A 13,159-nucleotide genomic window follows, 5' to 3' on the forward strand; every position below is an offset into this window, starting at 1 on the left:
TAAACTTCAGAATTTAGAACCTTATTTTTAGGCATTATCTTGGCTACCTATTTAGGCTCGAAAAGCAAAAAATATCAAAAAATACAACTTGACTCCATTATGACCCTTTCATGGAGGTAGTTTTTATCCGCTAGTATTTTCCCTTTGAATCTCTTTACAATTCGAAATCAAATTCAAAACTCAGTAGAAGAAAGGAAGAATCGACTTACTACGGTTGTAATACGAATAAATACATATATTTAATTATTTTTATTTACATAATAATTGTTTGAAGCTCATATTCCAACAAATTTTTAAATAAAAACATTAAAATGTTGAAAATGTTCATATATTTTAATAGGGTTTTGGCACTTTATTGAGGAATTACTACATACATAGTCGAACTGAACTTGATATTTTGAAATTTAAATTATTTATCAAAATTAAAATTTAACTTGAAATTTATAATTATTTAGTCATATTTTGCATAATTCTAAGTAGATTTTGTAAAAAATCAAGAAAGAAAAATTTTAACGTGCTTTATTTTTTCTTTTTTATAATAATACATATTATTATATAATTAACATATTCATAATGTTTCACCCTTTCAAAAATATAATTCTCCTCCTCTCAAATAAACGTACATACGGGTGGCCTCTTTTTTCAAAAAATTAAAATTTGAAATTTTGGGCTCAAATATTAGAGATTTTTTCAACCTTCAACGATATATGTTGTCTATATCAGACCTCCTTTCTTTTTGATACTTAACATTGTTCCTAAATCTTAGCCGTTAAGGCTGTTCTGAAAATATTTTTTTTTCGAAAAAATTCGAAAAAAATTCTTAAAATTCAAAAATCCCTTAATTCCTGAGGATTTTGGAAAAAAGTTTTTACATGAACATGTGTATATTATATGAAGTATATTGATAAGGTAAAAATCAAATTTTATTGCATATTCATCGAGAAAATAAACTAACGAATCCCTCAAAATTGAGAGGGTAATCCTCCTCCTCTCAAATAAACGTACATACGAGTGCACCCTTAATATCACTCATAAAAAAATTTTTATTTTGTCACTTTTTATAAAATTTACCATCACTATTTATCGTCAAATTATCAAAAATAAATTCTTTTTAGAATCATTGGGGAAAAAAAGTGATTGTCAGAAATTGGCATGATATAACAGAGTTTATTGAATTTTTTCATCATATAGGTTTATTAATGAAATTAGCATAAAACAATTAAAAAATGCAAACTTTGTATCTTTATTTTGTGCGATTAATAATGATCCTTCACAAGGATTTATGTTTATAAACTTTAAAGCATTAATGAATGAATCTGTTGCCTTACTAGAAGTATAAACATTAGAATTTGCTGAATATTTATCAACATGGCATCTAAATACAAAAATCTGTCCTTGATTCGTAGAAAATAAAGTTCCTATTCCGTTTTTTCGATTATCTTGAAGCGAAGAATCAAAAATGTCAAATCTTCGATAAGCAACAAAAACTAAACCCCACCATGTGTCTTTCTGGGTGTTGTTTAGATAATTACATCTTACAACAATTCCTGTAGTGGACTCAAACTGCGTAATTATGAAAGTTGTTGCTACTAAATTATCAAAATTACAAAATGAAGCATTTGTGGTTGATTTAAGGTTGTTGTAATAAAAAGCAGTTGCTTGATGCGATATGCAATTCGAAATGTTCGTGCTTGAAAGTGAAGAATGGCCATTATATTGACAAATCATTACTGCATTTATCGTATTTCCTCCATTATGAATTGATCCTTGGAGGATTGTGCTGTTGATATTGCCATTGAAATGAGTAAAATGGCCACTTGGAGTAGCGACACTTTCAAATGAACAAAATTTATCAATGACAATACTGTTTTCATTATTGCTATCAATATGTATTGTTCCTGGGCCTTTGTGAAATACATTTTCGCATATTATAATGGAAAAATTTTCTGTATTTGTAAAAGAAATAGCTCAATCATGAATGTTGATGAATTTGCATATGTAGGTGAAGCATTTGCTTTCAAATGCAGTGACATTTTGGTTCTCGCTGGTAATAATAGTGGATGGAAGAGGGAGATTTCCATAATAAAGTGACCAAATGGTTCTCGCATTATATCTAGCATAATGTAAACATAATGTGCTTGCTATATTGCTGATACTTGCAATAAATACAAATATTCATTATTTGTCAATAAAAATTTTGAATATTAAGCATGGAACCCTCTTCAAGACAATAACTAAGCATGAATATTTAAGAAGAAGTGTTGAATCCCTTCTCACTCGCATAAAAATCTTTTCATATCAAATTTTCTAATCATTGTAAATGAGTAATTATAAAGAAGATGAAGGTGATTGGGTTATCACCAACAAAAAACCTGATTTTTCTTGCTTCAACGAATACTCAGAGCCTGATCTTACAGAATGGTTAAGCGAATCAAAATATAATGTTTGGGAACTCAGTAATTTAATAGTTAATGGCACGCATGAAAATATTATTATCTTAGATAACGTGTTACTCTCTCTTGGAGAGGTACCAATTGACCACGTTAACCCCAAATTATTGCCAGTTTTAATTTCCTTACTAACAGAAGAAAAACTAGAAAAACGCCAGCTTGTTCCTATAATTCATATCTTGGCCATGTTTTCTTTAAAACAAAATGGAATTGTCTCGGAATTTTTTAATCCAGCACTTGAAAAATTACTAATGTTTCACTTGCACGGAAAAGATCGACGCCTGGCAATATATTCTTTGATAATTATATCTTCTGCAGTTAGTCACAAGCAAATTTGCATTGATTTCATAAATTTAGGAATTTTCCAAAGCATTGTTCAATTTTCGAATTCAGCATCAATCGAGTTAGAAAGAGTAGCTACCTTATTAGTCAGTCTTATTGAAGGAATTTCAGAAGAAAATATTGAAGATTATTTCAAACTTCTAAATCAATCTTTACTATTAGGACAACCAAAAATACAAAAAGCTATTTTATGTGAACTAGCTAAACATGTTTCAGGAAACGAAAATAAAATAATGCAAAATAATCTTCATATTATTTTACTAGATCTCTTAAATAATGAAGAAAAGCGATCTTTTACGATTGATATAGTCTATAAACTAACAAAAGCTGTTGGCGTTGGTTTCATGGAAAATTTCAACATTTGTTCTTTACTACTCGAATCAATTCCTAAAGAGAACTATATGAGAATTGGGAAAATCGTTAAAATCTACAAGCAAATGCTTGAAAATAACGCTTTTCAGCCAACAGTCCAACAATTCAGAAATCTTCTTCTTTATTTGCAAAAAGGATACTTTAATATTCTTGAAATCCTTGTTGATGTTGTGTGCAGTACATTAATGCATATCAATGATCAAGGTTTGTTTCATTTCCTAATTGAAGACGGATTTTTTGCTTTTCTCCTCAGCTATCTCGTTGGAGAGTGCACAGATGATGAATCTGTTAACGACACCGCTATTAGATGCCTGTATCATCTGATTTCAAAAGAACCTTGTTTTGCCGATTTCGTCGTTATTGATTATGATAGTATCCCAGAATCGATGTCCATTTCTCATGATGGATACATTCTTCTTAATAAGGTGTTCGAACTTGTAGAAAGACGTCATAGTTAAACATGATATCATTGAAATATTGTATAGATTGTTTATATTAGTTTTATAAAGAATATTATATTACTATTTGAAGAAAATAACTTTAAAATTAAACTAGGAAAGTCATGTTGTTATCTTATTTAAAAAGTGTCAAATATTTGTCAAATATTAGAATCTGTTTAAAGATAGCGTGGAAGCGATGTGGAACAGTTGGTTTAGTTCGTAAGGCTCATAACCTTAAGGTCGCTGGTTCGAGTCCAGTCATCGCTCTTTTTGCTAAAATTTCTTTCAGTTTTTTATCAAAATGAAAATTTTTTGGTTTCATTTCGATTAATGATTTATAAGGAATTTGAAAAATCGCATAATATAGTATATTTGAACATCTTGTTCCATTGATTTGTCACTTTTAGAAAAAAATGAGTATCAAGATTCCTCCAGGTGCTCCTGTTTTTAAGGCCGTGAAGACTCAGGATATTAAAACCATGAGCGAGCGTTTTGTCTACATGATGAACGACCGTGCCGGTGATGATTATTACTTCAACTGCATTGACCAAAAGAGAAAAGGTCTTGCAAAGCAAGAGCAACCAATCAAAGTTCAAAGCAATAAATCACAGCGTTATGAAGGCTTTGCTGATATTGATACACCAAGCTTAGGTGTTTCACGTCTTAAACATTCAATCGAATCACAACCATTTAATACAATTTCAGGCATCGAACTTGATTATTCTCTCCCATTCGAATCAAACGAGCTTCTTATCAACAGATTCTGGGCAAAGCTCATCCAATTGGAAGAGCTCAACAGATCACCAGAGAGAAATATGCCATCTATCAATGCTTATGTTCGTTTCTGTGTCCACCTCATCGAACTCGATGAGACAAGTGCCTTTGATGTTGAAGGAAAACCAGAACAACATCAAAATTTGGTCTACTTCTTAAACCAAGAGACCGGACAGAAGTCATTGATAAGATTTTTGGATATGCTCCCCAATTTCCAGAAGCGTTTCTTCTTTACTGCTTTTATGGTACTCAAAGATATCAATGTCGATGATAACAGCCAGTTTGCTATTGATTTCTATACTCGCTTGATAGCTTTCCTCAAGACATGCAAGCCAAAGTGGGTTGTTGCTTTTGCTCGTGAAATTTCTCGTGCAGGATTTGCAAACTTAGCTGCAAAGAGATTCAGACTTGGTTGCGCTGCTTTAGTATTCTCTCGTGCTCGTAAGTTCCTTACAGAAAAGGGTATTGACAAAGCAGAGTCTAAAATGCTTACACATTCCATCCAAGTCTTCGGTGATGTCATTGAGAAAGACAAGGCAGTCCTTCTTGCAGGAGAATTCGATACTGCTTTCATGGGTGTTATTCTCCACGCAATTCTCAAGGTATCTGGTTCAAACTCCAAGATTATCGCTGTTTTACGACAAAACAATGCATAAAAATGTATTATTGCTAATTCTTTTTTAATTTTCTTTCAAAAAAAATCCAAAATTTTTCAATTTCGATTTATTTGCCTTATTACCTTTAATATTCCCACATATTTAATGAAATCATTGCTAATCATTTCAATTGCATTCCATAAATCAATGATTTTCAAAATTTCAAATTCCAAATTGATCTGAATTCTGTATAGTTAGGTGATTTATTATTATGAGAAGGAAGAACTTAATTATTTGTAATATTAGAATTCACCTTATTTCATTCAAAATTTCCATTGGGAAAAAAATCTTATTATGAAAGGAAATTATTATTCGGATTAGATTCTCCATGGTCTACAAAATAATTTTTCGGATACAAAATTAAGAAAAATAAGATTTTTATAGTAAGCCGATTGTCATATGGGGTTATAATTAGCTGAGAATCTGGGATATGAAAGAGCACTTGAATGTTGTTAGATGCATAGTTTAAATCAATAAATAATAATAAATATAACAAAAAAATATAAAATAAAATTAATCCATATCAAGGCTGTGAATCTTAAAAAAAACAATGTTGTAATGAGGAATCCAAAAATGTTTTGTTGTGTAATTAAAAAAAAATTAAAAACAATTTTTGACCTCATACAACAATGTATTTAAATTCCATGATTAACGACGTGAGCTCGCCCACTTACAATTAGCTAAATCAGCTTCCTGAGCACTTCTTAGGAAGATTCCGTCTCCGTGGTACAACAATCTAACAGTATCATAATCAACACCGGTAAGATCGACATCCGGACAAATCTTCGGAACATCCTCAGCAGAAACCTCTATGAAGCCATGTGAAGGGAAATTGCCTTGTTGATGGAACAAGCTACCATCAATAGATTTAATTCCGAGCAAACGTGCGAAAGCACGCTTGTCCACGCGAATTATCTGCTCGTTCAACCATCGGACTCCAACAAGGAATGCGAATTTATCATTGATTGCACTAAGTTTAAGCGCATTGTAAAGCTTATATGAAAATCTACAACTTGCGTGGTTCTTTCTCTGGAAGAAATCTGTTACAAGTTCGCCAAACGAATATGTTCTTTCTTGCCAAAGAGTATAAGGTATAAAACTTAGAGCGTGAGGATTCAAGACGAGGGTCGTATCATGGATCGAAGACATAAACGTAGCATCCTCTTGAGCCCGAGCTTGAGTATCAACTGGGGCCAACAAGCGCGAAATCCTCGATGGAGAGAAACTGAGCGTTGTTTGGACACCTGGAAGTGATACTTGAGGACTATATGGATGCTGGCTTGGGGTAAGCTGGATTAATGGCGAAGAAATTGTTCTACGGTGAAAAAAGTCTGTGCTTGCGGAATCCATGCTTGGATTTCCAGTATGTCCGTCTGGTAAAGGCTGAAATGCAAAGTGATTTTGTTTTTGAATTTGATTTTGATGCATTCCAGAATAGAAATCTGAAAATGGATCTACGGCAAACATATCTGCCTCGTCCCCATCCTTGTACTCGATGGCATCAAAAACGGTGGCCCATGCATCATCTGAGTCATCAGATCCTGGCTGTGTGTGGGACATTGAATAAAAACCGACATGTAAAGTTATTAAACTTGCTTTTCGCTTTTTTTAAAATTGGATGCTTTCAATATCTGATTTGCTTCATAATCTAATTTTTTCACGGTTATTTTCTTAACATTTCTCGAATGAATTTGTAAAGTTCTGAATTTTTTGGCTTCGTTTTTTGAAAAATTGTATTCATTTTCGTTAGATGTCGACTAAAGACTTCATTTTCGTTCTCGGTGGCCCAGGATCAGGAAAAGGCACACAATCAGCTGTCATTGCCAAGGAGTATGGTATTGGCTATCTTTCCACAGGCGATCTCCTTCGTGAGACAATTAAGAAACTTGAAAATCCACCAAAGGATATGTCAGAGGAAGAACTCAACAAGATCAAAGAGCTTGCTGAAATCATGAAGAACGGTGGATTAGTCGATGATAAGACCGTTATTGATCTCATCAAGAAGAAAATGTCAAGCTCTAAGGAAGAGCACTGGTTTATCGATGGCTTCCCACGCAAGATGTCTCAGTGCGAGGCATTCGCCGCTGAGCTCGGAGAACCAGTTACTTGCCTTTACATTAACGTACCTGAGGACGTTCTTATCAACCGTCTTCTCAAGCGCGGTGAGACCTCCGGCCGTGCTGATGATAACGAAGAGGCTATCAAGAAGAGACTGAAGACATACATCGAAGAATCTCAGCCAGTTATCGAACACTACAAGGGTAAGGGAAAGGTCGCTGAGATCGACGGTAACCGCTCCATTGACCAGGTCCACGAAAGCTGCGTTGAAGCTATCAAGAAACACTGGAAACTTCAGAATAAGGTCGAAGAAGCTGTTAAGAACTCAAAGTGCTGCCTTCTTATCTAAGAAATTGATTTTTACTATGCATAAACGTTAATTCTCAAAGAGCAATTTTTTATTTAAATACTGTCTTTTTCGGAAAAATTAAAAATTCAATTTTTGACAATGAAATATTTGCGATATGTTTCAGCAAAAATGCATTAATTCGTTTAATTGACCAAATTTATAATTTTTTTCGAAATATTATCATAAGTATAGCGTGTTAATTTATATTATGTTTTAGGAGAATATGCTCAAGCTATTGAGATTTCCTAATGATGTAACTTCATTTGATTCATAGTAAATTTCTCCTCCAATCTTTAAAAGATTTTGATCTCTAACGATTTTGCTTCCTGAGATGTTTAAGAGGAAACTGTCTATAGTAATATGTACACATATAGACTGAGATTTATTGTGAATATAGTTTCCTTGAATGAAAGCAACTCTGTATCCTTGGAAAAGAAATTTTAGACCCAAACAAATTTGAATATGAGTAACATTAAGGAACTCTAATTCCTCCTTGAATAGTTTGTACCATGTGATTTAAAGAGTACTTCTGCGTCTTCATATTTTTGTGCATCTGAAATATCAAAAGTGGTTACACCATTATCAATTTTAATATTGATATCAGCATTTTTTACAACAAGAAAAATTGTAGTATAATGTTGCATGATGAAGTGCAGTATTTCCTTTTTGATCAAGCAAAATAATGACATTAAATCAATTAACATGTTTAATACTATCAAACGAAGGAAACCTTATTAAAAAGTAAATGTTTTCATCCAAAAAAAGTTATTCAAACAATTTTTTTATTCTAATTTCTTTTTGCAAGAATAAAGTCCTGCAATAATTAGTAATACTGCAGTAGCTATAAAGGAAAAGATCATTAATAAAAGTCCAAGTAACTTATCAGGATAAAATGAATCGCTGTTACCAAAATCATGAATATATATTCTCCCATATGTTTGATTCTTCATATCAGTAATGTTAATTGAACCAAAGCTAGAAATTGAAGCCTCAGTAGATTTTAAATTGTATGTATCGGCAGAAAATGAAAAGTCTGCACTATATTCATCATTTTCGTATTCACGAGTAGCAAAGAATGGATCTTCAGCAATTGCAGTAATGAATGTAGATCTTCTGAGTGGTCCGCGATATTTATTTTCTAAATAATTTCCAAAGCCAGTTATTGTAAATACTGAATGGGCAAGTGATGAATCTGGAAATACATCATTCTTAATTTTGTTAGAATTGCCAACAATATTAAATATTCCCATTCCATGCGAATAAATTCGATTTTTATCGCCATTAATATTAATTATGCATGCTTCTTCCGCATATACTTCAATAATTTTTGGTTTAGAAGCATTTATTACATAAAATTGGTCTACTTTGCAATTAATTTTAATATATTTTGATGATTTTGGATAAATAGGAGTAGAATTAGTAATGCGGTTGCAGTATTCCAGAAATTCTTGATATGTTTTCTGTTTCGAAAGCCCTAAAAGAAGAAAAGAAATCATTAAAATTATTTTTGTCAAAATCTAGTATAGAAATTCATGATAACCCTCAACTAGAAAAATAAATACTATATGCTATAACAAATCTATATCCAGCATAAAAAATTTCACTCCATTACAATCAATCTGCCTGGCAAAGGCAAATGACGGCAAAATCACGTCAAATGATCTCAAAATTGTGTGAAAGATTGGCCCAATTGAATATGTGAAAGCTTGTTTTCCATCTACGAAAACAATTTTTGCGAAATCCATTTCGATATATTATACCGCAGTATTTTAACAAATATTTTAGGGTATATCATCAATGAATGTTGATATGAAAAAATTACCAATGAATGGAACTAACTCTTCTTGTATATGGTATGACAGTAGGTGCAGAGTAATTGTATTGGTTTCCATGAGAAACTTGGACCAATAACTCTAAGAGAAAATATTTTTTAAAAAAAATACGCCCAATTCTGTTAAAAAATGTATATTCACAGGAAAAGGTATTTAACTCAAAATCACGAAAGGCCTTATGGTGATTTTCGATATGTAAATCTTTTAAGATTTCAAAGAATTTGAACAATGTTCAATTAGAATACATGATATTAAAGGTGAATTATTCCCTTCTGAGACAATTAATTGGACCATTGAAAGCATAATGGAAAATTTGAATTGTGAATTAATCTATATTATATTCAAGATATTCTCTGATTAAGCTAAATCATTTGATAATAAAAGTTGGCCTTAAACTAAATTTTCTGGAATTTTTGACTCACATTTTGGGAAAATTTTGAAAATTTTCCGACATAAATTCAAATTATTCATTTGCCTGATGTCTGAGCCTTATGAAGAGTTAATGAGTATGTTCAAAAAAGCTGATGAAGTAATATGTTCATTATACACACTTAAAACTTCAAAAGAAGAAGATCTCGACAAATTATACCAAAGTATTAAAACCGAATTAATTGAAACAAAGTACTTTACTTTCAAAGATGTAGCCACATGTTTAGTTGATAATTTCAACCACAGATGCCATTTTTTGTTATCTTATTTCTATATTTTCAAAAAATTTTACGAAGAATATCAACCAAAGTTAGATAATGAGAAATTGAATATTAGTGATTTCTTGGAGTTTAAAGACAATCAGTATTTCATCAAAGAGAATATATTAAATCTTTACACACAAAAATCAATTTATAATGCAATTATCAATGACAATAAACTTGAATTTATCCCATACACAGAAGCAGAAGGTTTTGATCCAAATCAAAGGCTTGGAGATAATTTTCCAATTAAAAAATGTAAGTGGTTTTCAATCCTTGAATTTTGTTGTAACTGTGGTGCTGTTGATTGCTTTAAGATTTTAATATCAAAATTCAACACTGTTAATATTACGTCTACATGTGTTTTCTACTCGTTTTTAGGTGGAAATGCTGATATTATGAATGAATGTTTTAAAAAGCGAAGTCCTGATAAAGATAGAGATACAATGAGCTATGCAATTATCTCACACAACATTGATTTTATTACTTTTATGATGGACGAATACAACAGAGAAATTTTACTATCTACAAGTTGTAAACATTATAATCTCCATGCTTTCTTCATTTATTTGGATCGAACAAAAGATTTTGAAACTTGTCTTGAATACGCCACTTATTTTAATATTCCAAAACTATGTGAGTATCTCATCACTCATGGTGCTGATGTTAAAAGCCCTAATGGAGCAACAGCATTCTATAATGCCATTCTTATGGACCATAAGGATGTAGTAGATCTTTTGAGATCTCATGGTGCAGATATCAATTTAAAGTTCAATCAGTTTGGTCAATCTTATCTGTTAATTGCAGTTAGAGAGAATAATCTACAAAATGTAGAAGCATTACTTTCATATGGAGCTGATATCAATACAACGGATTATAGCGGACTATCAGTAATTCATTATGCAACTATGAATAACTACACTGAACTCCTTAATTATCTTGTTACTAGTGGTGTTGATGTTAATATAACTGATAACCAGAATCAAACTGCTCTTCATATTGCAGTACTAAATACTCAATATGAAAATTGCAAAATTCTTTTGGAGCATGGAGCAAGGGCTGATATTGCGAATAACAGAGGAGAAACTGCACTTGATATTGCAGTAAAGAATTGTTATACAAAAATTGCCGAACTTATTACATCCTACTCAAAAGAAGATTAATAAAAATAATTTTTATAAAAAATCATCTTTCATTTTTAGAACAATTGAAAAATCTATGTCACTATATTATTATCTGGTCCTCAAGCCTTAGACGAATTCAAAATTTATATATTTCATTCACTGTACAATAAATAATTTAATTTCAAACAAAAATAACAATATATATTGGTATTTTCGATTAATCATCGCAATTTGAATGTTTTTAATATATTATTATAAAATGTTCATAATTTCCAACTTTTTTATGTTTCTAGACAAATCCTTATGGCTGTAATTTCTTTTTTAAGTATTTTTTAAGCGTATAACAAATAATTTTTTTCAATATGCTTACTATTATATAGAATAGTATACTGATATGCAGTTTGATTATCTTTGTTTTTTGCAGATACATCGATACCTTGAAAAATAAGGAGTTCTACTGCATCTTTGCTATCATATTTTGCTGCAATATGAAGAGCAGTCTCCCCAAGACTAGTTACTGCATTAATATTTGCCCCATGAGAAAGTAGAAAAGCCATTATATCTTTATAATTTAGCTGTGCTGCCTTGTGAAGCACTGTATATCCGTTCACATTGCAATCATAATTTTTATTTGCATGATGGAAAGCAGGAGTTCCACGTGTATAATATTCTTGATTAATATTTGCGCCATTATTAATTAGAATTTCTGCAATTTTTTCATTATTTTGCTCTACAGAATATAGTAATGCATCATATCCGAAATCATTTTTAATTTCGACATTTGCACCATGAGAAATAAACAGTTGCACAAGTTCTTTTGAACTATCTCTTGCTGCAAAATGTAAAGGAGTAAATCCAAAAATATCTTTGGCATTGACATTCGCTTTTTTTGTAAGTAGAAACTCTGATGTTTCATAACTATTTCTAACAGCTGCATAATGAAGAGGAGTTCTTTGAGTAAAACTAGATGTATTAACATTAATCTTGCATGATGATATTAAGAACTTACATGTTTCTAAGCAATTGAATTCTGCTGCAAAATGAAGAATTGTTTTATTATCTTCGACAGTTTTCGTTAAATCAAGATTTCCATTTTTAATAATCTCATATGTTTGTTGAAAAGCTGAACACCATGGAACAATAAGTTTCTTGTCCTTCTCGAACAAAAGAAATACTGATTTCAAGTTTTGTGAATCAATTACTAATTGATAATCAAAGTCTTTAGCATCAATCAAATCATGTGTTAACATATGTTGAAGAAAAGTGTTGTTATGTGAAGCAATAGCATAATTTATGCAACATGGAAATAATGTTTGATATTTCAAGCATTCGTTAATGATATCTGTATTTCCACTAATAATAGCATTTTCAAGACATTTAGCAGTAATTGTTGGTGAATAATTCATTATAATAAAAGAAAAGATATTAACTGATCCAAAATAAGCGCAATTTTCAAGGATACTATTAGATGAAAAGTTAGGAATAGTCATATTTAATTTTTCGATGTCTCTTTCTAATGCAATATTTTTGAATTTTTCAATTCTATCATACATAATTATATCATCGAATTCATCCCATTGTGGAAATTTCATTGTGACAACAAATTCATTGTTATTTAATAGATCTGGGAAATTATTAAGAACATAAGATGATGGAATTGAAAATTTTGTCAATATTTGGTTCAATATTATGGAATAAAGAACAATTGACTTATAATTGAATTTGATTGCAGTGAGTAAACTCTTAATGAGAAGGTACTTTGAAATATTATACTTGTTAACTAAGCAATCTATCATTGAATTTAGTATTTCATTATGTGATTCCGAAGAGTTTAAGTGATACAGTCTCTCATATGTGTCTATGAAATCATTATACTTCTTTTGACTTTCCGAATCCATCTCCAAAAAAATATTCGAAAGTCAAATTTGCCTTTTAATTTTTTTTATCTCAGTTTAATCCAAATTTTTGATTAAAAAAATAATAACATAGACGTCTTCAATAAATGTTGATAGGATTTTAATGCATTCAAAATTTTATGCTGGAAAATAAAAAAATCTCAAAAATTGGAAATTT

General features: G+C 30.9%; 7 protein-coding genes and 1 non-coding gene across 8 annotated transcripts, besides 1 other annotated feature; 5 read left to right on the forward strand and 3 right to left on the reverse strand.

The window, feature by feature from the left end:
* Positions 1–1,019: part of a mobile genetic element that runs on past the window's edge.
* Positions 1,020–1,165: 146 nt separating this feature from the next.
* TVAGG3_1045410 (armadillo (ARM) repeat-containing protein family) lies at positions 1,166–3,663 on the forward strand (the record flags this gene model as incomplete). The annotated part of the gene is made up of 1 exon (XM_001584352.1): positions 2,321–3,622. The coding sequence occupies one exon, from the start codon at positions 2,321–2,323 to the stop codon at positions 3,620–3,622; it is 1,302 nt and encodes a 433-aa protein (XP_001584402.1).
* A 133-nt stretch (positions 3,664–3,796) lies between these two features.
* TVAGG3_1045420 lies at positions 3,797–3,871 on the forward strand. The gene has a single exon. It is a non-coding gene; the product is annotated as a tRNA-Met (tRNA).
* A 74-nt stretch (positions 3,872–3,945) lies between these two features.
* Positions 3,946–5,122, forward strand: TVAGG3_1045430 (uncharacterized protein; the record flags this gene model as incomplete). The annotated part of the gene is made up of 1 exon (XM_001584353.2): positions 4,018–5,034. The coding sequence occupies one exon, from the start codon at positions 4,018–4,020 to the stop codon at positions 5,032–5,034; it is 1,017 nt and encodes a 338-aa protein (XP_001584403.1).
* Positions 5,123–5,436: 314 nt separating this feature from the next.
* TVAGG3_1045440 (transcription-initiator DNA-binding domain ibd family) lies at positions 5,437–6,594 on the reverse strand (the record flags this gene model as incomplete). The annotated part of the gene is made up of 1 exon (XM_001584354.2): positions 5,683–6,594. One exon carries the CDS (start codon positions 6,592–6,594, stop codon positions 5,683–5,685), a length of 912 nt encoding a protein of 303 aa, XP_001584404.1.
* A 190-nt stretch (positions 6,595–6,784) lies between these two features.
* TVAGG3_1045450 (cytidylate kinase protein) lies at positions 6,785–7,486 on the forward strand (the record flags this gene model as incomplete). Its single annotated transcript, XM_001584355.2, has 1 exon — positions 6,785–7,441. One exon carries the CDS (start codon positions 6,785–6,787, stop codon positions 7,439–7,441), a length of 657 nt encoding a protein of 218 aa, XP_001584405.1.
* A 345-nt stretch (positions 7,487–7,831) lies between these two features.
* Positions 7,832–8,930, reverse strand: TVAGG3_1045460 (uncharacterized protein; the record flags this gene model as incomplete). Its single annotated transcript, XM_001584356.1, has 1 exon — positions 8,224–8,691. One exon carries the CDS (start codon positions 8,689–8,691, stop codon positions 8,224–8,226), a length of 468 nt encoding a protein of 155 aa, XP_001584406.1.
* Positions 8,931–9,725: 795 nt separating this feature from the next.
* On the forward strand, positions 9,726–11,266 carry TVAGG3_1045470 (protein ubiquitination; the record flags this gene model as incomplete). The annotated part of the gene is made up of 1 exon (XM_001584357.2): positions 9,752–11,125. The coding sequence occupies one exon, from the start codon at positions 9,752–9,754 to the stop codon at positions 11,123–11,125; it is 1,374 nt and encodes a 457-aa protein (XP_001584407.1).
* Positions 11,267–11,418: 152 nt separating this feature from the next.
* On the reverse strand, positions 11,419–12,984 carry TVAGG3_1045480 (spectrin binding; the record flags this gene model as incomplete). The annotated part of the gene is made up of 1 exon (XM_001584358.1): positions 11,419–12,984. One exon carries the CDS (start codon positions 12,982–12,984, stop codon positions 11,419–11,421), a length of 1,566 nt encoding a protein of 521 aa, XP_001584408.1.
* Between the last annotated feature and the right edge of the window lie 175 nt (positions 12,985–13,159).

Source organism: Trichomonas vaginalis, chromosome I (genome assembly GCF_026262505.1).
Source record: "Trichomonas vaginalis G3 chromosome I, whole genome shotgun sequence".
In the NCBI taxonomy this organism is placed as follows: domain Eukaryota; phylum Parabasalia; order Trichomonadida; family Trichomonadidae; genus Trichomonas; species Trichomonas vaginalis.